We start from the raw sequence: 27,152 nt of genomic DNA on the forward strand, positions 1-27,152 counted from the left end.
ATCCTAAATGACTCACTAGATCAGATGGACTTAACTGACACCTACAGAAAATTTCACGCCAAAGCCACGGAATATACATTCTTCTCAAGTGTACATGGGACATTTTCAAAGACAGACCACATATTGGGTCACAGGCAAAGTCTCTCCAAATTCAAGAAAACTGAAATCATATCAAGCATCTTCTGAGACCACAATGGCATATTACAAATAAACTACAATAAAAACAATAAAAAATTCAAACACTTGGAAGCTGAATAGCATGCAATTTAACAATGACTGGGTTACCAAAGAGATTAAAGAAGAAATTAAAAGTGTCCTGGAAACAAATTACAATGAAAACACAATAATCCAAAATCTATGGGACACAATGAAATCAGTCATGAGAGGGAAGTTTATAGCTCTACAGGTATACCTCAAAAAACAAGAAAAAATGGTAGTAAATTATATAATTCTACAACTCAAAGAATTAGAAAGAAAGCAACAAGAAAAGCCCAGAGTGAGCAGAAGGAAGGAGATAATAAAGATCAGAGCAGAAATGAATGACATAGAGACCAAAAAATCAATACAAAAGATCTATGAAACCACGAACTGGGTCTTTAAAAGAAAAAACAAGATTGATGAACCTCTATCAAGGCTCACCAAGAAGCAAAGAGAGAGGACCCAAATAAACAAAATCAGAAATGAAAGAGGCGAAATAACAACAGATCCCACAGAAATACAAAGGATTGTTAAAAAATACTATTAAAAACTCTATTCCAACAAACTAGACAACCTGGAGGAAATGAGCACATACCTAGAAAAATATAACCTTCCAAAACTCAATCATGAAGAATCTAAAAATCTCAATAGGTCAATAACTATGAAAGAAATGGAAGAAGTCATAAAAAAGCTTCCAGCAAAACAAACAAAAAACAAAAAAAAAACAATAACAACCCGGGGCCAGACTGTTTCATAGGGAGTTTTACCAAACATTAAAGGAATAACTAATATCCCTCATGGACAGAGATGCCAAAATCCTCAACAAAATTCCAGCAAATTGGACCCAGCATTACATCAGAAAGATCATACACCATGACCAAGTGGAATTTTCCCGGGATACAAGGATGTTACAATATCCACAAATCAATAAACATGATACATCATATAAACAAATTGAGAGATAAAAATCACATAGTCATATCAATTGACACAGAAAAAGCATTTGACAAAATCCAACACCCTTTCTTGATAAAAACTCTCAGCAAAATGGGAATAGAGGGATCATGCCTCAGCATAATAAAAGCCTTATATGACAAACCTACAGCCAACATCATACTCAATGGGCAAAAACTAAACTCATTTCAGATAAGAACTGGAATGAGACAGGGATTCTCACTTTCACCACTCCTGTTTCACATTGTTCTGGAAGTGCCAGCCATAGCAATTAGACAAGAAGATGAAATAGAAGGTATTCAAATTGGAAAAGAAGACGTAAAACTATCATTATTCATAGATGACATGATACTGTACATAGAAAACCCTAAAGTTTTAAAAAATTTAAAAAATTATTACACTTAGTAAATGAATTCATAAAAAATTATTACACTTAGTAAATTAATTCGGCAATGTAGCAGGATTCAAAATTAATGCCAAGACATCTATGACATTTCTATACACCAATAGTGAACTTACAGACAGAGAGACTAAAAAAACCAATTCCATTTACCATGGCACCCAAAAGAATTAAGATACCCAGGAGTAAACTTAACTAAGGAAGTAAAAGACCTGTACTCAGAAAACTACAGGATACTGAAAAAAGGAATAGAGGAAGACATAAACAGATGGAAGAACATACCGTGTTCATGGATTCGTAGAATCAACATCATTAAAATGTCCATACTACCCAAAGCAATCTATAGATTCAATGCACTCCCCATTAAAATACCAAGGGCATATTTCACAGACCTAGAACGAACTCTCCAAAAATTCATCTGCAATAAAAAAAATACCTCGAATAGCTGTAGCAATCCTGAGAAAGAAGAACAAAGTACATGGGATGTCAATACCAAATATCAAGCTGTATTTCAAAGCCACTGTTCCCCAAACTGCCTGATACTGGCACAAGACATATAGATCAATGGAATAGAATAGGGAACCCAGAAATCGACCAAAACCACTATGCTCAATTAATATTTGACAAAGGAGGCATGAACATAGAATGGAGTCAAGACAGTCTCTTCAATAAATGGTGGGAAAATTGGACAGATACATGCAAAAAATGAAACTAGACCACCAACTTACACCATACACAAAAATAAATTCAAAATGGAAGAAGGAGTTAAACATAAGACAGGAAACCATAAAAATACTAGAGGAATCCATAGGCAGCAAAATCTCAGACATATGCCAAAGCATTTTCTTCACCAATACAGTTCCTAGGGCAATTGAAGCTAAAGAGAAAAGAAACATACAGGACTACATCAAAATAAAAAGCTTTTTTACAGCAAAAGAAACCATCAACAAAACAACAAGAAAGCTCACTATATGGGAGAACATATTTGCCAATGTTATCACCTATAAGGGTTTAATCTCCAACATTTACAGGGAACTCATACAACTTAACAAAAGGAAGATAAACAACCCATTCAAAAAATGGGCAACGGACCTAAGTAGATACTTTTGGAAAGAAGACATAAGGAAGGCCAAGAGACATATTAAAACATGCTCAAAGTCACTAATCATCCAAGAGATACAAATCAAAATGACAATGCAGTACCATCTCACACCTGCCAGAATGGCTATCATCAACAAATCAACAAACGACAATTGCTGACGAGGATGCGGAGAAAAAGGAACCCTCGTGCACTGCTGGTGGGAATGCAGACTGGTGCAACCACTGTGGAGAACAGTATGGAGTTTCCTCAAAAATCTGAAAATAGAACTCCCATTTTCCCAGTGATCCCACTTCTAGGAATATATCACGAAAACTAGAAACACTAATCAGAAAGGATATATACACCCCTATGTTCACAGAGGCACAAGTTACCATAGCTAACATTTGGAAACAGCCTAAGTGCCCATCAGCAGATGAGTGGATTAAAAAACTTTGGTACATCTACACAATGGAATACTAAGCTGCAGTAAAAAAGAAGGAATTCTTACCATTGGCAACAGCATGGATGCAACTGGAGAGCATTATGCTAAGCGAAATAAGCCAGTCAGAGAAAGATAAATATCAATTGATCTCACTCATTTATGCAATGTAATGAACAACATAAACTGTTGAACAAAAACCGATCCAGAGACAGAAGCATCGATCAGATCGTCAAACCTCAGAGTGAATGTAGAGGAAGGTTGGGTAAGGACTTGTATGCATGCATATAAGCCTAACCAATGGACACAGACACCAGGGGGTTGAGGGCATGAGTGGAGGTGTGGTGAGGCAATAGGGGTATAAGTGCACATATGTAATACCTTAATCAATACTATATTATGCATATATATATATATGGTGAGTTTTGTAACAAACAAACAAACAAAAAAACACAATGGTATTGCCATCTATCTATATAAAAGGCTAGTATGAAAAGCTTCCCCTCAGTAGTTCCACCTGGAGACCTGGAGTTTGATCGCTTGCTATGACATGTGCTGACCACCAGGGGGAGGCACAGAACGAAGGAAGGCCCAGGCCTGCTGCCAGTGGCCAGGGAAGGTAGGCCCAGGCTGGCAGCTGGAATGCCCCGATTATCCCTGATCGCCAGCCAGGCCTAGAAACCTGAATTTCATGCACGGGGCCTCTAGTAATATATATAAGAGAGTAGAAAACTATATATATATATTTATATTGTCTACATTGCTTTCTTTATTCCTGAAAAAGAAATAGTCATTTGTGATCAAGAAATCTAAAGATTAATGATTTCAATATTCAATAATGATATACTTTCTTCCAGTAAATCTTTACCAAAAAAAATGGAAACATTTACTTCCTTTTTATTTACTTACTCTTTCAGCTTTATAAAAATACAATAACATATAACATAGTGTAAGTTTCAGGTACACAACATGATATCTGATAATATACATTGTGAAATGATTACCAGTGTATGGTTAATTAACACATTTATCACTTCACATAATTACAATTGATGTGTGTGTGGTGAGAACACTTAAGATCTACTCTCTTATCAACTTTTAATATATAACAGTGTTGTTAACTACAGTCACCACACTGAATATCTCTCTAGGAATTATGCATTTTATAACTGAACTAATATTTTTTAATAAATATTTTTTTCATTTCCCCAAAACATCCACCATTGTTAGAGGAATCACAATACCAGATATCCATATGTTTGATTTTTATTTAGAGTACACATGTAAGATAACACAGTGATTTCTAAAACTGTCTGACTTATGACATTTAGCATAATGGCCTCAGTTGGCATCCATGTTGATGCAAATAGAAGAATTTTCTTATTTGAAAAGCTAAATATATGTCAGTCACCTGAAAGGATGGGGACTCTCATCCCAAAGTCTATCTCAGCATCTGGGTTTAAGAGAATTTGGGAGAGAAGGGAAGCATAACAAAGAGTTCAAGGGGAAAGGCTGTGGATGTGCAGGCAGTGTCTTTGCCAGTCCTGATATAAATCTTTCATGTCAGCATACTAAAACTAGACTGCATCAGCCAAGTTTTTTGATTGAGCAATCTGCGTCAGCCAGTCTTTGTCAAGGCCTTTTTTTTACTAGTAGGAACTGGAAGTACAGGTGCCTGAAATTTGACAAAGATTGCATTCCCTCTTACTACTCCCCACTGTCAATTATTTCTTCATACCTATGGTGCTATTAGCATCGCCTGAGTCTTCTGAGGAAATGAGAAGCTTGAGCCTGTTACAAAGCCAAATCTGGTAGGCTAAATGCAGGGTTATCTCTTAAAGGCATATGTCCACCAGATATGAATTTTCTGATGTAGGAAAGGCAATCCATGAAAACATTTAGGGTAAAAAGGCAAGTAGTAAAGGGGAAAAGATAAACAAAAAATAGTTAAACCCAATGTAAGAATTCCTCCTAGTATGGACCTGAATCCTTGAGGCATTGATGAGAACAAACTCAATCCTTTTTTTCCTTCAAAAAGTGGTGTGTGATGGTCTGAGGTTTGCTAAATCCAGGTAGTTTGTTGTCTGATCTTAGTGAGGCTTGTCTCTACCTGAGCTGAGGTGTTGATATACATATAGCAAGAAGAATGATAGTCATATATACACATCTTGCTCTACCAAAATGTTTAAGTCCATTCAATTATCTGAGACAACTTATATAGAGAATCTAAAGATTTTTTTATATCAACAAGTGAGATGGCATTTTCATGGGCTCATGTGATTAAAGTCTTAGATATGCTATGTAAACATGCCAATGGGCACCACTTCCCACGATGGCAGGAAGATATAACCAAAGAAATACTTGACACCATTGGAGAAGCAACTTGGAAAATTTTGAAGCTACTTGTGTGAATAGCTTGAGTGAGCTAGTCTAGGGTGGGTCTCATTTATGGATGTGATAAAAGAGTAACAATAATCCTAGAAGACATTTCCCTGTATCAGATTTGCCCCAGGGCAGGTCCTGTAATTCACATATGAACATGTAACCTTCTGGGGCACACTGCCTAACATGGCTAGTGCTTTCATGGCCATGGCAGACTTTAATAGCCAGGTATGTTGAGTTTGTTCCTCTTCCTCTTTAGGAAAGGCACTTTTCACTCCTGGGTGGGGGGTCCAGGGCTCTTCTCCTGCAAGCCTTTGTCAGCTGTACATCACGTTGAACTGTCCACTTTTTAGCCAACTGATATTCAAGTACCCAATTGTCCAGTCTTCAAAAGTACTTTGTCCCCAGGCTTGGACAGGTGGAGAGAATCCTTAGATAAAAAACTGGACTTTTGTATAATTACAGTGGGTATAATTTTTCTTCTGTAACATCTTGAACTTGAATGCATGCTATAGTAGAACCTGATAGGAGAGATGTTGTTTTCCTGGTGAGCAAGTTACCTGAGCATTCAGCTTGCATAAAAAAATCTTATCCCAGCAAAGATATTGGGCATGCTGGGATATAGAGAAAAGTGTGTGACAATTAAAAATCTTGTAATTGAGGCTCTAAGGATGGTAAAAAGGATTTTGTTGAATCTATCCAGTAACTTCTACTACCTACACAGTTTTATGATTTATTCTAAGCATTTTTGTATTCAAACCAAGTAAGTGGCTTCAGTGGCAACTAATCAATCAGTCAATCAATCAACCAATTGGTTTTCCACTGTTAATTTTAGTTAGGGCTCCTGTGGGTAAATAACAATTGGTCTTAAAATATCAAGAGGAGCACCAGGGAGGAAAATTATGCTGGGTCCTCTGTCCTAAGGCCATTTAAGGGTGGGAATTCAGGAGAAAAATATCAATAGAAAATTCATTAGATTTACAAGTGTGTCCTTTCAGAGCCATTTTCTCTATTGATTAATTGGTGCCATTACAGGATTCATCAGTTAATGCAGCTTGTCCTGGAACCACTTCCCAGTTTTGCTGCTTTTCTGATTCTGAAGCTGAAGTACTACTGAGGCTTAAACATTATCTCTAAGGAGTAAAGTTTGGAGGTGGGGGGTGTCTGAATAGCATCACCAAGAAACATGCTAAGGAAAAAATGTCACATTGGGAATGAGGTCCTCTTTTTTTTTCAGTTTTATCCATTGCTACACACCAAATGATTTCCTTCATGGTGACCTACTGTACCTGGCCTATTTCATTACTCCAATTTTGTCTGCCTAACTTCCTACCACATTCCCCTCTCAAGGATCTTGGCTCTGAATTCTTTCAGGGAAAAGAGACCCAAGGTCTTTTTTTGTAGCTGCTTCCTGCTGAAGAGAAGAAGACTGTTTTTCAGAGCAATGAGATCCTTTCTCTCTGTCAGAGAGACACTGTAGCCTGTGCACAAAAGAATATGGCTATTGTGTTTAGATTTAGTATCTCTCAGTACTTGTAAAGTTTGTGCACACTTGTTCATTTTGGAGTCCATCAAATCCCCAGAGAACCATTTCCTTTCATCAATCAGCTAAACATTTCTTTGGGAGGGAGAGCAGAGTAGGTCCCAAAATAAAATTTAAAAAGGCTCACCGTAGTTGGTTTGACTCAGTGAATAGAGCATAGGCCTGTGGATTGAAGGGTCCCAGGTTCAATTCTGGTCAAAGGCACATGACCAGGTTGTGGGCTCAATCCCCAGTGTGGGGAATGCAGGAGGCAGCCAATCAAGGATTCTTTCTCATCATTGATGTTTCTATCACTCTCTCTCCTCTCCCTTCCTCTCTGATTGGCAAATAGATTTTACTCAAATGCCACTCTTCCCATGAAAATAAATACTTGCTAATCTTTATTAATACCTTTAGGGTGTAGGCAGAAGCCTATTCAACTAGAACGGTAGAAGCCCAATAAGTTGTTAAATTTTTATGAAAACAAACCACTCCCAAATTTGGACTTCCTAGGTCTTGACCAAGTGATAATGACCTTTCTTTTTTTCCTATACTCAACAAATGTCCTCTGCATTTGGCATACAATATAATCTCCACACTAGCATGAGACCCCAATCTTCAGGAAAAGTTGAAAGAGAAAATCAGACTCTCTAAAGAATTCTAGCCTATGTGTGTCAGGAGACTTCAGATACCTGGGAAAACTCTTACCTATTTCCCTTCTCAGATTAAGGGCACCTCTAAACCAGTCTTCGTCTCAGTCCTTTTCTGACTTTTGACTTTCTATTAGATACTGAGACTCATGAACTTGTCAAATTCTTAACTAATTTATGACACGAACAAAAGCCCTAACTGAATATGGAAACCAAATTCTGTCTATGCCCAAAAAAGGCCCATTCCTGCTCAAATTAGCCAATGTGACATAGTCCTTCCCACAACCTGGAAGGAAGGTTCTCCCAGTAAACAGTTACAACCTAAGTGAAAAGGCCCCTACTAGGTTTTACTAACTGCTCCCACTGTTGTGAAATTCCAAGGCATTCATAACTGGAATTTGACTTGTCCATAATGAAACCTTTTTCTTCTAAGCATCCACTGAATAGTTCTGAAAATGGATCCCATGATCATGTGTATGACTGCCAACCCCTTAAGGATTTGTAGTTTCTTTTTTTATATATAAATGTATTCACTTTACTTAAAGATTTTAAAGAACAAACATAGACAATATATCTAGAAAGGATTTTAATTTTTAAAATTATTTTAAGCTGCTAGAAATAAGTAAAAAGATAACCTTTTTCAGTCTTGGATGGAAGCCCAACATGGCAGACATCAGGATGGGAGTGAGGGAGAAAGTATAAGGGAGTGAGAAGGGAGTGTGTGTGTTTGTGATAGGGACGGTTAGATCTCACAAGAGTCTTGGGAACTGGTGAATCAGGCTCTCCTGGACAACAAACCTCTGCTACCACCACAGGTACTCCCCAGAGGACATGGCTCTAGCTCAGAAACCATGCATTTTGAAGGGGAGAGCAGAAGCAGCTAGAAGCCCAGCCTCACCACCACCAAGACTGGTGTTGGACACCACTTCAGACCCACGCAATCAGCCTTTCACCAGGGGGAAGTGGAAGGGAACCCACTCGCTGAGTGGAACACCACACCTGCTGCAGGATCTGGGACTGTGCAGGGAGTCGCACACCAGAGGGACCTTGTAGGTGACCCTTGCCACATAAGCTGTGACCCTGAACACATCAACAACAGCTTGCACAATGAGGTTGGGGAAGAGTTACATGGTCAGGAAACCTGTGAGGAGACTCCATCCACAACTGGGACAATAATATTCAAGACTCAAATACATTAGAATAACACAAATAACTCAAGGAGAGGGCTTTCCTTGAACACACAACTCAAGAGATCTGAGAGACTGCACCATGGGTCAACAAAACACCAAAGACATAGGACCTTCCCCTCAAAATCTGGACGGCACAGAGATTTGATCTCAGACATAGAAACAAATACAGAGACAGCAAAAATGGGAAGACAAAAAACAAAACAACAATTCCCAAATGCAAGAAAAGGAGGAATCACCAGAAAAAGAAACAAATGAAATGGAGGCAAGTGATGTATCAGATAAAGAATTCAAAGTAATGGTTATAAGGATGCTCTAAATCTGACAGAATTACAAGCAACTCCATAACTATAAGAAACTGAATGAGAAATTCACCAACATGAGTAAGAATCAAGAGGAAATCAAGAATGATATAGCTGCAATAAAGAACAAATGGAAGGTTTAAACAGTAGACTAGAGGCAGCTGAGGACCTAATCAGTGAGTTAGAAGACAAGGTAGAAAAAAATTACCCAATCAGAGCAGCAACTGGGAAAAAAATTAAAAAGCAGGAGTACAGTGTAAGGGAGCTGTAGGACAACATTAAAGGAATCAACATCCATATAATAGAGGTACCAGAAGGAGAAGAGGCTGAACAAAGAAGAGAAAGCCTATTTGAAGAAATAATGACAGAAGACATCCTAGATTTGGAAAAGAAAAATGTCACACAACTCCAAGAAGCACAGAGAGAACCAAGCAAGGTGAACCAATAAAAACCCATACCAAGACATATCATATTTAAAATGGCAAATGGAAAAGACAGATAAAGAATCTTAAAGGCTGCCAGAAAGAGACAGAAAGTTACCTACAAGGGATCTCCCATTAGACTATCAGCTTATATCTCAACAGAAATACATCAGTCCAAAAGGAAATGGAATGAAGTATATAAAGTGTTAAAAAGCAAGGGAATGAATACAAAAATATTCTATCCAGCAGTTTAAAATTGAAGGTGAAATCAGGAGCTTCACAGACAAAACAAAAACAAAAAGCAATCACACAAACAAACAAAAAATTAAGGGAGTTTATTACCACCAAACCAACAATGCAAGAAATGCTAAAGAAGATGTTGTAAAAAGAAGTAGGAAGAGAAAGAGGAACAGAGTCATAAAGAATAAAAATGGCAACAAAAAAGTACCTATTCTATCTAATAAAAGTGTAATATGCAAATTGACCATCACTCCAACAAACAAGATGGCTGCCCCCATATGGTCAAAGATGGCTGCCCCCACATGGACACAAGATGGCTGCCACAAGTTGGCCGGCAGGGGAGGGCAGTATTGGGCGATCAGACCAGCAGGAGAGGGCAGTTGGGGGGGGGACCAGGACTTCAGGGGAGGACAGTTGGGTGGTACCCAGGCCTGCAGGGGAGGGCAGTTATGAGGACCAGGCCTGCAGGGGAGGGCAGTTGGGGGGTACCAGGCCTGCAAGGGAGGGCAGTTGGGAGGGAACAGGCCTGCAGGGGAGGTCAGTTGGGGGGAACCAGGCCACCAGCAGGAAGAGCAGTTAGGGGTGACCAGGCAGGCACAGGAGGGCAGTTAGGGGTAACTGGGCCAGCAGGGGAGGGCAATGCAGAGTAATCGTGCTGACAGGGGAGCAGATAGGCATCGATCAGGCTGGCAGGGGAGTGGTTAGGGGGTGATCAGGCTGACAGGCAGAAGCGGTTGGGGGCAATCAGGCAGGCGAGTGGTTGGGAGCCAGCAGTCCTGGATTGTGAGACACATGTCCAACTGCCCATTTAGGCCCGATCTCGATGGGATCGGATCACATTGGGATCGGGCCTAAAAGGGCCGTCGGACATCCCTCGAGGGGTTCCAGATTGGAGAGGGTGCAGACTGGGCTGAGGAACACATACACACCCCCACTCCCATGCATGAATTTCATGCACCGGGCCTTTAGTCTACACTAACAAAAGAGAAACATGCACATTGACCTTCACTCTGCTATGCCCCCCAGCCAATTAGAGCGATTATGCAAATTAACCCAACTAAGATAGAGGGTTCCACAGAGCTGGAGCAAGCAGGAGGCTTAGGTTGCCCCAGCAATGGAGGAAGCCAAGCATCCCGCCCAGCCCTGGCCTCCGCTCAAGGATACAAAGTTTCAATTATAGAAGATAAATAAATTCCAGATACCTGCTTCCAGCTGGTCCTGGCCTATGCTTGGGTCACTGGGGGGAGTGGTTGGCCTGAAAACCACCACAGGCCCCTCGCCCAGGCCGCCCCATGCCCCAAGGTAACCCCCACCCTGATCCGGGACACCCTTCAGGGCAAATCAGCCAGCCCCCACCCGTGCACCAGGCCTCTAACCTATCTAACAAAAGAGTAATATGCAAATTGACAGTCACTCCAACACACAAGATGGCTGCCCCCATGTGGTCAAAGATGGCTGCCCACACGTGGACACAAGAATAATGCCACAAAATGGGCAGCAGGAGAGGGCGGTTGGGATGGACCAGGCCTGCAGGGGAGGGCAGTTGCGGGGGGACCAGGCCAGCAGGGGAGGGCAGTTAGGGTGACCAGGTTGACAGGGGGGGTAGTTAGGGGTGACCAGGCTTGCAGGGGAGGACAGTAAGGGGCAATCGGGCTGGAAGGGGAGCAGTTAGGCATCAATCAGGTTGGCAGGGGAGTGCTTAGGGGTGGATCAGGCTAGCAGGCAGAAGTGGTTAGGGGCAATCAGGAAGGCAGGCAGGCAAGCGGTTAGGAGCCAGCAGTCTTGGATTGTGAGAGGGATGTCCGACTGCCCATTGAGGCCCGATCCTACTAGATGAATTTGGTGCACCGGGCCTCCAGTATTTGAATAAAAGGGAAACACTGTGTGAAGCCTGTTTGAGCACTCTCTCTCCTTTTCTCTTTCCACTCCCTCCACCTTCCTTGGGCTTTCATAACTGTGAGTTCTCTCCTGCTGTCCTCTTTCATTCTAATAAATTCTCATTGCTATTGCCAGCTCTTTCTCAAGTGAGCCCTCACATGATGGTGCTCTCCTCAGGACTCGCTTTTACTCAGTTCTTTCCTCGATTTATACCCTGTCCCTAAACGTTCCCATATAGGCCTATGGTTCCAATTAATATTTATGTCAGTTTCTCAAAGTGTGGAGGACATGGGGCCCTCTACATCAGAATCACGGGAAGGGAGTGTGAAAATCCAGGTTCCTTGGCTCTATCCCAGGCCTACCCAAATGATTCTTGGGTGGACCCTGGAATCCGTATTTTCAATAAATCCTCCTGGCTGGTCCCAGCCCCACGGTCTGTGTCAAGGATGGCCTGGCTGACCTTAAGGATGGCAGCTCAACATCACCATCTGGTGGCTTTCTTGCACCCTTGCCTTTGTTTGGCAAATGCAGTTTCAGAACCATGCTGGTTCAGAAACTATTCAACATCTTCAAAACAAGAAAGATACAGAACCCTAACCGGTTTGGCTCAGTAGATAGAGCATCTGCCTGAGGACTGAAGGGTCATAGGTTTGATTCTGGTCAAGGGCATGTACCTTGGTTACAGGCACATCCCCAGTAGGGGGTGTGCAGGAGGCAGCTGATCCAGGTTTCTCTCTCATGGATGTTTCTAACTCTCTATCTCTTTCCCTTCCTCTCTGTAAAAAATCAATAAAATATATATATTTTTAAAAAAGAAAGATACAGGAACAAAGAACATTAATGGAGTATTTCCTCCATGAATAACCAATATTGAGTTATAACACCTTTTGAATTTCCAACACCCACATTAAACTTGTCTGTATTGAACTTTTAAGGGGAAATCAAATGGATTCCTTTTAATTCTCATCCAACTACACAGGTATCAAATGACATCAACCTGTAGAGGATTATACCATGTTCTCATTTCTTACAGTAGTGCCAAGAAAACTTTAATTAATTTTCAGGTTATCCTTCCTGAAGTTACCTAATAAAGAGCACTCCACTTTCCAAAAATATTTGATATTGAGCACTCTTAGTTAACATACATTCTACTTTCAAGTTTTTATTCTATTTATAAAAATAACTATTCCCTGTAAATTTTTAATAAAATATAAAATTCATGAAAGGAATGAAATTCATGCTTCATTCCACTAGGTAGACATGCTATACAATGTTTCTGTGGGGGTACCTAATTTACTTTCACCCTCCCTCTTTCTCTTTCCCCTACATTTTTTTAATAAAATACTAGAGGCCCAGTGCATGACTGAATCATGCACGTGTAGGGTCCCCTACACGCTTTCGCTTTCGGTCACGGGGGAGCTGGGTGCCTGTCCACTGGTGCACCAGGCCTTTCAGAAGCTTCTGCCCCGCTGGAGGCTTCTGAAAGGCCTGGTGCCTGAGCGGACAGGCACCCAGCTCCCCTGCTTTTGATAGTCCGCGGTGGGACGTGAGCTCACTGCCCCAGAGGCCCCTTCTGTGCCGCAGCACAGCCATGGCACAGACGCTGAGCTCCAGCCTCCACTGGCGACGTGAGCTCAGCGTCCTGCCGGCCCAATCGGCCACCCCGACCACCCCGAGTCCCACCTCCCCCCCCCCCGCACCTTCTGGCCAATCACGGGCATAGCGAAGGTACGGTCAATTTGCATATTTGTCTATTATTAGGTAGGATTTCACTTTTTTGTATCTGCCTGAACATTGGGACAGCTCTATAAATTTTTTTTGGTTAATGGATTTTACTTCTTTCATCTAAGATTTGGAAGCGAAGTGTCACTATTTCTTTCAGTCTGATTACATTTTCATACTGCCTACATCCTCGAGTAACGTTAGCGCCAAGCCAATGGCTTATATTTGACTCCTAATTCTCTTCCTTATAATGCTCATCATTTAACTGGCTCTTGGAAGCACAGCTGTGAATTGGGTGAGGAACAACTGATAATGATCAGTCAATGGGGTACGAATAGTCTCTTCAACAAATGGCCCTAGGACAACTGTATCCACACGCAAATAAATAAAGTTGGACACATAAGGTATGCCATAAACAAAAAGTCACTCACTCATAATGGACCCACCATGTAAATATAAGAGCTAATGTTATACAACCCTCAGTGAAAACTTATGAGTAAACCTTCATGAACTTGGATTTGGCATTGATTTCTTGAATATTAGATCCAAAGGAAAACAATAGATAAATGGTCTTAATCAAAATGAACATCTGTTTGCATTAAAAGACTATCAAGAGAGAAAAAAGATATCCTTCCATAACGGGAGAGAACATTAGCAAATCATACCTCTAATGAGAGTTCAGTATCCAGAAGAGAGAAAAGCCATAACAACTCCAAACAAAGGACAAAAGACCAACCATAGAGATCAATAGATGATCTGAATGAGCAATTCCCAGAGAGGATACACAAATGGCCAACAATCACATGATGATATATCAGCATTCATTAGCAAAAGCAAATCAAAACTAGAGTAATAGCTGTAACACCCAATAGGATGTCTAAAACTTAGGAAAATAACAAGTATTGTGAAGAAAGCAGAGAAATCAGAAACGTTATACATTGTTGGTGGGATTTTTAAATGGTACAGTAACTGTTGGAAATGGTTTGGCGGTCCTCACAAGTTTAAATATATAATAAGTATATGATGCAGTAATTCCACTCCTAGAGATACCCCCCAAATAAGAACAAACATTAAAAAATACATGAACGTGTATGTTCATAGTAGCACAAGTCAAAACAGCCAAAGATGGAAGCAACCCAAATGCCCACGGACTGACAAATGCATAGACATAACACGCACTGTCCATGCAATGGAATGTTATGCAGCCAGAAGAAGGAGTGTTATAATGAGGATGAACTTTGAAGTCATTATTCTAAGTTAAAGAAGCCAGACACCAAAGGTCACATAATGTCTGACTCAACATATATGAAGTGTTCGGAATAAGCCAATCCATAAAGACAGAAAGTTGTCTACTGGTTGCCAGGGGCTGGGGGCAGGAGGAATGAGGAGTGACTGACTTCCTTTTGGCTATATGATTTCTTTCAGGACTTGGCAAAGCGTTTTGTAGGAAGATAGATGTGATGGTTTCACAGTACTGTGAATTTACTTAATGCCACTGAATGGAATACTTTACAATGGTTAATTTTACAATGTGGGTTTCAATTCAGAACAATTTCAACTCTATAAATATAAACACTTTTTAGCTCACTGTAATATAATAGTCAAGTGTTAGGATAAAAATAACCTTTAAATTTTAACGCATTCATGAAAAATAACATTAAGCCCATTGTTCCTTACATATAAATAGGCTTCACGAAAAAAAAAATCACTCTATTTTTGAAATTAAAAAAATATTGCAAGGGTGGTTTTGATTTTAAAATATGGGCAAAGGAACTGAATAGACACATTCCCAAAGAAGATATACAGATGCCCAATAAATATATGAAAAAAATGCTCAATGTCATTCATCATCAGAGAGATGCAAAATATAAAGACGAGATATCACCTCACACCTGTCAGAATGGCTGTCATTAATATATCAACAAACAACAAGTGTTTGTGACGATGCAGATTGGTGCAGCCACTGGAAAAAACAGTATGGAGTTTCTTCAAAAAATTAAAAATAGAATTGCCTTATGACCCAGCCATTTCACTTCTGGCAACATGTCTGAAGAAACCTGCAACACTAATTGAAAAGAATATATGCACCTCTGTTTATTGCAGCATTATTTACAATAGCCAAGATTTGGCAGCAGCCAAATCAGTAGAGAAGTGAATAAAAAAGCTGTGGTTGCCCTAGCTGCTAGGGCCTCGCAGATTTGGCTCAGAGGATAGAGCTTCGGTGTGTAGACTGAAAGGTCCTGGGTTTGATTCTGGTCCCGGGTTTGATTCTGGTCAAGGACACATATATTGGTCATAGGCTACATATCTTGCCCTAGGCCGGGCGCTTGAAGGAGGTACCAGATCAATGTGTCTCTCTCACGTCAATGCTTCTCTCTGTGTGTCTCTCCCCCTCCTTTCCACTCTCTCTAAAAATCAATGGAAAAATATCCTCGGGTGAGGGTTAATAAAAAAAAGTGGTTGTACATTTACACAATGGTATACTACTCAGCTCTAACAAAGAAGGAAATCTTACCTTTCACGACAACATTTTTGGACCTAGAGGTATCATGCTAAGTGAAATAAGCCAGTGAGAAAAGAGAACTACCATATGATTTCACTTATAAGTGGAATCTAATTTAAAAAATGAAGTAACAAACCACATAGAAACAGACACATAGATGCAGAGAACAGACTGACAGCTGCCAGAGGGGAGGGGGGTTAGGGGGCTGGGTGAAAAGGGGGAAGGGATTCAGCAAAAACAACAAACAAACAAAAAAAAAACAACCAACCTCATATGCACAGACAACAGTATAGTAATTACAAGAGGGGAAGGGATGGGGTGGGGGAGGCAGAAGATGGTAAATGGCAGATAAATGATGAGGGAAGCAGACATGAGTTTGGGTGTGAACACACAATACAACACATAAAGGATGTATTATAGAACTGTGTACTTGAAATCTATATCATTTCATTAACCAAAGTCACCCCAATAAATTCAAGAAACATTTTTTAATTGTCAAAAGTGTGGCTTGGTTTTCACATGTGTGCAAATCTACTTAATATCTGCCTGACTAGGAAAGGTCCGCATGTTCTTACCTGCTTCTGCCTCCCACCTCTTACAACCTGCTGTTTCCATGGAAGGCATCGGAGCAGTTCTGATTCTCTGATGCAGAGCAGGGAAGGGAAGGTCTCACTGGTCCCCAACAGGTTCTTATGGACCATTCCCCAGAGTTCCCAGAATGACCATTGGGCACTGCTGAGGTCTAATGTCCTTTGATGACATTTAAGCAGCCCTCTGAGAGCAGAAAGGCTATTAACTGATTTGCCAAAAACACAGACTACTGCAAAGGACTATGAGAGAGGAAGTGTGTGCCCTCTGCCCTGACGTTAGGAGCCTGTCTTGGGGCATCCAGTCCTTTGGCGGTGTGGTTACAGCACAGACTGCAAAGGGCACAGCCCCAAGTCCCTAGCGTCCTAGGCCAAAGGCTCCTTGGGGAGGCGTCCCTCTTCTCAGGAACCATGGTGTCCCGGCACCGCTGACGGTACCTATCTGTGTGAGGGTACACCCAGGGTACCGTGGTCCTGCCACAGCCTGAGCTCCTGATTTGCCTTCCTCTGACTTCCAGGTGCGTCACCTCTCACGTTTTCTCCTCCCCGGGTCATTTTAAATTGACAAAGGTTCCTTGGGTCTCACCTGCACAAACGCACAGAGCCTCCTGTGTCCTGGCAGGTAGAAAGGAAGTCCTTAACAGGACATGGGACGTAATTGCGTGCACGCGGGCACCTGCGTGCATGCGTGCGTGCGTAAGTACGTGCGTGCCAGTACGTGGTGTAGTGCATGTGTGATTGTGTGTGTGTGTGTGTGTGTGTGTGTGTGAGTGCGTGAGTCAGTGCGTGTGTGTTTGTGTGTCAAGGGAGGTCAGAAGCTTTTATCCTTTTATTTTATTATTTTATTTTATTTTATTTTCTCCAGTATGCATTGGAGAAAACACCCGTGTCCCCTAAATCTTATTCCATGAGAACATCAGGTATTGTCTCTATTTTAATTTATTAATTAATTTATTTGTTGCTTTATTCATTCCTTCGTTGGATTGGTTGGGGTGTAATTGACTGAGAGCAGGATCAAAGCTAGGCATCTGAGGATGTATTAGTAGATCCTGGTTTCCACAGAAAGCCAACATCTGGAACTGTTGTGAGCACATTCTGGTTTCCATGGCAACTGCGCTAAGCCATTCTTTTCTCGCAGAAGAACCATTTAACCAGGATATTTACAGACTGGAGAGATGGAGTAACTGTAGAAACATCGAGATAAGTCGGTGTCTGCAATCAATGTGAGTTGTGTGTGTGTGTGTGTGTGTGTGTGTGTGTGAGGTGTGTGTGTGCGTGCGTGCCCATGTGTGTCTGTGTTGCCAGTGTATGATCTTTAGTGGGACTTTAAGCGCTCTAATCCCGCCTGTTTTGTATGGGAGAATGGCAGCCCTCTTGTTGTGGGCTAAGGTGATTGAATAACCTGTCATACCTCCTTCCCCTTCAGTGTCCTAGGTGACACCTGCTGCCTGAGGGTTTTGTCACCTGAGTTCTTGAAAGCAGAGATCCCCAAGTAGTTCTCATTTTACCCCTCTGCGTGGAATGATTGTCACATGAACCCGTAAGGATGTAAGCTTATTCATTTACACCTCCTTATAGTAAAAAGCTAATATGTGAATGATAGGAGGGAGAAGAGCTGAAGTCTGCAAATGAGACAAGTGGGTAGGATTGGAAGATCTGAATAACTTTGTGTAACTGAGGGATGATACTGTACTCACCCTCAGTCACTCACACACACACAGAGAGAAACAGGTTCTCTATAAGTCAAATTTCCTGTTATCACACCATTAACTGCAGTTGGATAAATAGAATTCAAGTCTGTAAATGGCTTCATTTATCATATAAGCCTAAATACAAGTTCCTTCTTGAAGGCTCTGGGATTTTTGGCTGTGTGTTTGAAAGTGAATGATGCCGATATAACAGTTTGTATACGTTTATTTGTGTTTCTAAAGGAAAGCACAGCATTGGTAGGATGTGCCGTTGTATTCCTTGTTGGGGATGTGGCTTAAGAAGAAGCAGGTTGTAGGTTAAGGATGTCTGTCTACCAGCTCAGTCTTATACGCTGCTGTTCGGTGCTGAAACCCAGCTTTGCCAATTCCATTTCCCCTCTACCTTCTGACTGCCTGTGAGGTTTGACCAGTGGGGTCTCCAGAGGGCCACAGGGGGTCTGGATGTGACATAACCGGCTGTCCCTACCTGCTCCTCTCAGGGACACCCCGATAATGACCCTTCATATGACAGGCCGGGGCATTTGATTTCAGTAGGGACCACCATCAGCTGACCGGTGAACGCTCTCCTAAGCCCTCCGAGTCCCAGGTCGAGGGCGAGGGTGGCCCCTCTCAGACCCTGGTGCTGTGGCTGGATCTCGTCACTTTTCCCCATCATCACCGGGATGGGTCTGGGATTTCCTGCATCCCGCCCCTGACCTCCTTGAGAAACCGCCGAGAGCTGGGCAGCACCCTTTCTAGAGGTCCGAGCCAAAGCTCTGGGGTCTCCTCCTCCCAGGTCATGAGTTCTCAGAACCACCACCTCTTCCCCTGGCTTTTTCAGAGCTCCAAGTGCCCACTCCTCCTGCCATGGCACTCTTCTTAGTGTCTTATTGCCCCCTCTTCGCTTCTTCTGGGCTCCAAATCATTCTCTAAAGCTCTCCCTAATGAAAATAAGAAGAAGACCCAGCCTAATATCATGTAATATCATGTTGGTTTTTCTCTCTTTGCTTTTAAGGTCTTGAATTTCACTTTGGTTTATGCATGTTTTGCTATGGAGACCTTATGTGTGTTTGTATGTGTGCTTGTATAACTGTGTGCAAGTATTTCTCCCTCTGTGTGTGTGTGTGTGTGTGTGTGTGTGCGTGCGCGCGCGAGCCCGCGCGTACTAATGAGTTAAGCTTGTGGTGCGGAACTTGAAATTTACCACGTGAAGTATTTCTTTACCTTGGGAAATTGTTGACTATTATTCCTTGGCACATTCTGCAAACCTCCCCTCTCTGATTGGACTGCTATAGTTGAATATCTCCCGTGTGGAGAGGTATATACATTTTAATGTTGAATATTTCTTTTGAGCATATAAAATATACCTCAAAACATTTCAAATATATTCAATTGCATTTTATACAATGGCATGTATGTTGCCATTTTGCTACACTTGCTTTCTTTTGCTTCACTTACATCCAATACTTCATTTCCTATCCACTTAGACTCTCTGTAAGGTACAATTTTGGTGCATATGTACTTGTAAACTGTCCTTCCTGGAATATTCTGGAACCTTGTTTGAAAAATAACATCTACGTTTAGCACCCACTTCCTTCCTCATTCCTCTTCTCTTTTGGTTAGAACCACATCGTGACATTACTATTGACCATGCAATACTTTTTTTTTTTTTGTATTTGCCTGTCTATCATTCTCTAAGATAAAGGGGACAGCATCTCTCCACATGTGAGTTGCAATTTATGTAAAGCATATAATTTGTACTGAATTGGTCTGTATTCAGAGTTTGGTCTTAACTTTTTCAATGTCAGCACATGAAGGTGTGCATCGTCTTTGTGCTAAATACATAGCATACCTTTGTTGACTAGACTAGACTTGGTAGTCTTTCTCCGTGCGGAGCATGCTCCTGGCCTATGTTCAATGTTGTTGTGATGAGTACAATGCAATGACTTACCTTGTGAACAAGGGCACCTCTTTCTCCTTATGCACAACACGGGGAAGTCATTAGGTTCTGAAATACACACCTCATTCACTTCCAGGATGTTTGTAATTATGGAGGTCTCACCTGTGATAAAGAAAGGCTGCCCTGACTTCTTTACCCTAATGCTGTGTGTGAGTTCACTAGTTATAGAGGATATGGGCGGTCTCCCTGTGGCAGGTTATAGGGGCTGGAGGGATAACACCATCTTTGAAAGAGGGTTGGTCCACTGGATGGGAGGAGCCACCAGAGTTTGCCAAAGGAATGGGCGAGAATTCACTCCAGTCTTACAATAGGCGCTGATGGGAAACTTGGACTTGGTACAGTTCTTTGCTCAAGTGCTCATGCTTCTCTTTCTCTGACTAGATGGCTCTAGAGGTGAGCTCCTGCTTGTGTGTTAAGTAAAGATTGGGAAGCAGAGCTTGGTAATTGGGAGGAGTATGTGCATTTAGAGTCAGAGCTGATCATTTGCAGGTGAGAAAGGAGTCTAATTTCTGTTATTCCTTTGCGAAAACTGAGGACAGTTCATGATTTTTCAGTTTGTAATATTTGCTACTTAAATATGTATAAGACCAGCCCAGATCTCCAGGTAGGAGTGCCTCCTAGGCATTTATGAAACTCGTGAACCACATATGCAAAACAGTTAAAATATCTCAATTTTCACCAACCACTCTACAAATGGAATTCAAGCCCCAATGAAATCTTTATTATTATTATTATTATTATTATTATTATTATTATTACTACTACTACTACCGTTATAATTATTTCTTACAGCCAACTGTGAGTCTGTTTATCTCAAAATAAAATTTTAATTAAAAGTATATATGAACAACGGTTAAAGAAGCCAAATGGTGCAATTTAATGAGTCCTTGGAAATTTAAATATGACTTCAGACTCTTAACCCCTTTTTTCTGCTTGGTCATACCCCAGTTTCCTATGACAGTATCTGTATGGTGACTGCAAGCCCCATGAAATCTTAGAAGCTTAAAGGAAATGTGTGAAAGTTTATGCCCATTCATCTGGCAATGGAGAGGTACAAAAAAGGCAAGAATGTATTTTCTTCATATTGTATTTTATAAAGTGTGCCTTTATAATAAGTAAGGGAACTGCCAGCTCATCCTTTTATGGAAATACATGTTTTGGGGACAATTAGAATCACAAACCCTACAGCTTCAAAGCAGCTCCACTAAACAGCTAATAACCGTGGGGAGGGGGCGTTGGGGTGAAGATGAGACAATTTCTGCCTGAGGAGTGGTGCTGGGCTCAGCTCAAGAAAAGTGCCCTCATCTGGACACAACACCTTCAAAGCACTATTTTCTTTCCTTTTTATCTTCTCACAAGTGATTGCAGCCCTCACTGGGGAAGGGGGTGAAAGACTAGACCTTCCAGGTAATTCTCCCGAAGATCATGCCTGCTGATTGGGGAGATGAAAGCTCTATGTCATCTGCTTCTTTGATTGCTCAATCAAAGAGCAGATAAAATGGAACAAAAGTTATACCGGGACCTGAAATGGAAGCTAGTCCATTTCATAACTTTATTTCCTGATGGTCTGAAATTCACTAGGAAGCCGGAGATTTTGGAGTTGCTATTTATCCTGCCCCCCTTAGCTTTTCTTCTGTTGCATTCTCTCTCTGCAGGCAAGATTTATTTGATTGTAAACTAAAACTTTGGAAGCATTTTCATATCTAAGACCTCTGAGACTTTGGGGATATTTGAAATGTTGGTTTGGTGTTGTTCAGTGTTCCGGGTTTAACACACTGTGCCTGGTGTGCAAAAGAAGGTGTTTGCATAGGATTCTATCTATCATCTATCTACTTATCATCTATCTGTCTATCCAGCCAGCCAGCCATCATGTATCTATCCACCTACCTGTACACATATTTAAAGGGAGAGGAGACAGTTGTACTCCTCTTAGGATAAAATATGAAAGGAAATCATCTGCAAGACTACGCACCAACCCTTCAGGGAAGATGTTTGGACCATGGACCAAAGTATAAGACGGAGGACTACTTACTGTTTTCATTCAGCACCCTTCCCTTCATTTGTCTCTCACAAGGATGTATTGCTTAAGTAATTGGAAAAATAACTGTAGTTGATATTTTGGTTGTCTCTTGAAAGTGGTCCATTAAAGTGATAGTTGAACAGATGTGCAAAAATATGAATGGAAGAAAATATTGAAAGTGTTTGTACAATTCAAAAGCTGTTTTATATGTTATAGAATATGTGTATATACAGAATAAAAATACTACAGTCTGTGCAGTATATATTTGTAGTAAGCATTCCTAGGTATTTGATTACTGATGCTTCGTATTTTTCATAGGGGGAAATCTATAACAGTGTCAACAATGAAAAATAAACATCATTTTAGGATTTCTATGTGTGTTTTAAAATAAGGAACTAAGAGGAGCTGAAAATAGCATCCAGAACTATAAGCAGAACCATTTGCATATGCATGTGTGGAGGCAGAGAGTGTGATTACATGCATCAGTATCAGGCATCTGTGTCTCTAATGTCACTCCGAGTGTGTGTGTGTGTGTGTGTGTGTGTGTGTACTAGCACATGCGTCTTGGGATGTCGGTTGCTCTGTGGTGGGGCTGAGGTGACGCAGGCACCCTGTGTTGTGTGATGTGCTGGCAGGTCTTGCTGCAGGGACACTGCAGTGACTGAGTCACCTGTTTTTCCTTCCCTGTTCTGTTCAGTCTCCATGTGACACATGTGCTCTGAGAGCAGGTGCACCTAATCCTCCAAGAAGAGAGCCTGACGCCTGCAGGATCGCTCACCCTGGTCCAAGACAAAGGCTGCACAGGTTATGTCCAAGTTATGTACATTAGTCCTGGTGCAGTTCGTGTTCTCTCAATGAGTGTGTGTGACCAAAGCTGAACACGCGCACGTATGGCAGAAATAGCATTTCCTCTTATGAAGCACATTAGTTGAGGGTGAAAATGGATGACCTGAAATGTATAAGTGAATTATAATGCACATCTGTACCATGAATACAGAAAAGTAGAACCTATGAACCAGGTATTTCTCTCTCACTTCTATGTTTCTCTCTCTCTCCCCTCCCTTCCTCTCTCTCTAGAAATCAATAAAAACATATCTTTGAGTGAAGTATAAAATATACATATACATATAATATGTTGTCTTCTGCAAATATCACTCACACATTTTATATTAGCAAAAGCCCATTTAATGTTTCTTTAGATGCACAAAACAATACATACACTAACATTACAGCACCCATGTTTGTATCTATCACACACACACACACACACACACACACACACACACACACACACACTACTACTTTGAAATAATCCCTGTGTCCAAGACAGTAGAACACTATTATGAAAGTAGTAATTCACTCTTGTGAAAAAGGAGGGATTAGCATAACTTAAGTAGTTTAAGGTGTAAATATTTTGAAATGGAAAGGAAGGATGAAAAGAAACATGACATCTATATTATACACGAGATGTAACTAACATTTCTCTTTAAGAATAGTATGCATTCCAGAGTTGGGGAAGGGAATGTGATGAGTCAATCCCCAGTCCCTTTGCTTAACTCCCTATCTCTCTTGCATTTTCTAGGTTGACATAGAGGCGTGCTGGTACTGGGCATCGGCATTTGGTGCCATTTGAATCCTGGAAGGGCAGTGCCCTTCAGAAGCCCAGCAGTTGGAGTTTGCAGATCAACGGATTCGGCTCAAAGAACCACACCTACCACGGAGATTGGTAAGACTTTCTCATTTTACTACATGATTCATTGCAATCATTGATTTCATGTTGACATTTGAGATGTGGTTTATGTTGCTTCTCCCTCTACAGTCACTATTTCACACTGATTTTGTGCTGGGGTGGTGGGGGTAGGGGAGGCATTTGCAGCACCATAGAGAAATGAAGAGGTGCATGTCCCAGCCAAAGGTTGGAGACTGCAGCAATCCTTACGAAGGGGGAACACCTCTAACCACCATATGAGCTTCATGAACCTCTGGATTCTAAGCTCAGGCTCTTGAACATGATATTGTGCTGACACCCAGTGTCTGTGGGTCAGAGATGATATCTGGCTCCCTTGGGTGCACAGGGGGGCACTAGCACACCAGAAAAGAAACACCGAAGCATTCCCCTAGCATGAGCCCCAAGGAGCACAAAAGGCCCAGGATGTCCAATAACACAAATTAAATCCAGGACATGACATCCACCTCCCCACACACGTGCCCTTTAATATGCAGTAGCAACAAAGTAGGCACAGAGTTGGGTTCAGAAGGCTATAAAACTCTCCTGTATCTTCTGTATATTTTCCCTAAGATAGTGGGCTTGTATCCTGCCCCCCCCCAAATACAGTCTGTTACATCTTTTTTATATTTATCTCTTATTAGTTCTCAATGAACAACTTCTTCTACCTCCACAAAAGAGCTTTCTGATACTCCTCTTCTTTTCCTTTTCCATATTCCAGTATTCTCCGGTGTAGTCTGTCAAAATACAAGTTCCAGCATTCCTGGCAGATTCAGGTGGAGCACAGGCCACACAAGCGGTAAACACTCTGTCGTCCTAGGCAGAAAGCTGTGGAGAAGAACACTGTCTTAGGGGACACCTGCTGTAGCTGTGCATATACAGCCGGGCCCCTCTACCTCTGTTAGTTACCTCTCAGCACCCACGTCCCATCATAATGGACTCTGAGTACATCTTATGCAATTGGAAAGGCCGCTTTTGGCCAGCAAGGGTTTTGTCCAGATCTGAAACGTCACCAAAAAAAAGGGGGAAAAAGATATGTTCTCTAGAAGTTCAAATACTCTCAGTGGGTAAAAAAATGAAAGTGAAAAACAGAGACATAAAGATCCTTGATGAGTCTCAAATTGAATCTATTACCTCCTCGCTAGGGGCCCAGTCCACAGCCAGAGTCCCACCAGGGGAGGGAGAGGCCTACAAAAGCTCCCTCACTATGGCACTGGAGATTCTGAGAGAGAGAGCAAACTTGGGTGCAGCCAGGGCATCCAATGATCCAGAGACCCCTATCATGTCTCACAATGGACCCCAGAAGCGATCTCGTAAAAAGTTTCCGAAGCCCAAAGGGAGCTCACCAAGCAGTCTTAGGAAAAGTATAAACCCCAAGTCATTGTTGGTAGGTTCAGAGGGTGAGGATGCCCCCGAAGGTGACAAATCCCAGGTGCACACTCCCCTCGCTCCTGCTCCAAGGAGAAGGCGAGGAAGGCCCCCAAAGAGCTGCAGCATGTGCTCCAACCTCCCATCACGTTCGGAAGATGAGCATGAGACAGAGGGCCAGGCAAAGACAGGAACCTCAAGAGTTCCTTCCCAGCATCCCTCAGCCAAGCAGGATGGTTCAGGTGCTCAAGAGGGAGGCAGCCTTCCATCTCAGCCACCCGGTTTCAGCGTCACTGTGTCCAAGGCCCGCAAAAGAAAGGCACCACGCAGTACCTGCCCGAAGACCCTGGCTGTCTCCTCTGAGGGCTCTCCCTTCCCCGGGAACATTGAGCATCCTGCAGGAGGTGCCCAGATGCCAGGCTCAGAAGGGGCAGCAGCATCCTCCAGCGACCCTAACCCCAGTCTGCGCTCTTCACCCCGTTTGGCCAGCAAAGTGAGGAGGCATTGGGGGCCCGTGTTTAAGAAAGAACGGAAAAAACGTCAGCCTTCAGTTGACTCAAAGGCTCTTCACCCAACCACCGCTGTTAAGAAGGTCGCCAAGGGAGTGGGACAACCGACAAGCCTGGCCTTCCCACAGGAGCCATGTCCCATTGAAACAGGAATGATGGTCTGGTTTAAATTTCAAAATCTCCCGTTTTGGCCAGCAGTGGTCAAGAGTGTGAACCACACGGAGCGGACGGCCAGGGTGCTTCCGATTGAGGCAGACATGCACCGTGACCAGAGCGGCCTTCGAGTGCCTCTTCGGAGACTAAAGCACCTGGAATGCAAGGTGAAGGAGAAGCTGCTGCAGAGAGCCAGGAAGGTGTACCAGCAGAGCGTGGACTGGTGCTTCTCCCTGATTTCCCACTACAGAGAAGGACTCGCTCAGGGATCTTTCGTGGGCTCTTTCCTGGACTACTATGCTGCCGACATCAGCTACCCAATGAGGAGAGCCGTCCAAGAGGGGGAGCTGTACATTGCCTTCCCGAAGGTGAATTACCAAGACCTGGAAGATTCTGAGGAGGAGCGCGCCCCAGGCGGGAGGAGGCCCTGCAAGAAGATCCTCCCCGACCGCATGAAGGCCGCTCGCGACCGAGACAACCAGAGGCTCGTGGACTTCATCGTGAAAAGGAAGGGGGCCGACCACCACCTTCTGGACATCGTCAAAGGCAGGAAGCAGTCCAGGTGGCTGGTGTCCTTTCTCAATTCAAGCAGGTATGTGATCTGCGTTGAAACCTACCTGGAGGATGAAGATCAGTTGGATATCGTGATGGATCATCTAAAGGAGATCTACAAGCACATAGACAAGAAGTTGACTCTGTCCAGAGATGACAAAGTGAGTTTTGTCCTGGAAGTCCTTCTGCCAGAAGCCATCATCTGTTCCATCGCTGCACTTGATGGGATAGATTACAAGAAGGCAGAAGAAAAGTACCTGCGAGGCCCCCCCGTGCGTTACCGGGAAAAAGATCTCTTTGATGAAAATATCTTGAAGAAAATAAGCAGGAGATCGGCAATCAGGGGCAGGGCTAGATAGCTCTCCCCTGGCTCCCACACCTCCGCAGAGAGACTCTCATTTGTATCATTAGTTAGAAACCCTGGATGCACAAAACGTGTGATCCCTCCATTCTCTATAGCACATGAAGTCATTCTGGAAACTCGGTAATGTGCTGAATTTGTTAAAATATTGCCAATATTGTACTTCTCTCTGCTTGCTCAGATGTGTAACTGTCTGGACTTTTTAATAAAATCACTTTTCACCATATATAGTTCATCTCTCTCTCTCTCTCTCTCTCTCTCTCTCTCTCTCTCTCTCTCTCATGGCTAAGCGACCATCCCATGGTTCGACTGTTAGGCCAATAACTATGATGTTCACTGACCACCAGG

At 42.3% G+C, this 27,152-nt stretch overlaps 1 protein-coding gene across 1 annotated transcript; it reads left to right on the forward strand.

The window, feature by feature from the left end:
* The first annotated feature begins 24,558 nt into the window (after nucleotides 1-24,558).
* Nucleotides 24,559-27,012, forward strand: LOC129149512 (PWWP domain-containing DNA repair factor 4-like). Its single transcript, XM_054718108.1, has 2 exons — nucleotides 24,559-25,722; nucleotides 25,753-27,012. The coding sequence occupies exons 1-2, from the start codon at nucleotides 24,796-24,798 to the stop codon at nucleotides 26,800-26,802; spliced, it is 1,977 nt and encodes a 658-aa protein (XP_054574083.1). The 5' UTR covers nucleotides 24,559-24,795; the 3' UTR covers nucleotides 26,803-27,012.
* Nucleotides 27,013-27,152: the final 140 nt, after the last annotated feature.

The sequence above is a fragment of the Eptesicus fuscus genome, chromosome 1 (assembly GCF_027574615.1).
Source record: "Eptesicus fuscus isolate TK198812 chromosome 1, DD_ASM_mEF_20220401, whole genome shotgun sequence".
Classification (NCBI taxonomy): Eukaryota; Metazoa; Chordata; class Mammalia; order Chiroptera; family Vespertilionidae; genus Eptesicus; species Eptesicus fuscus.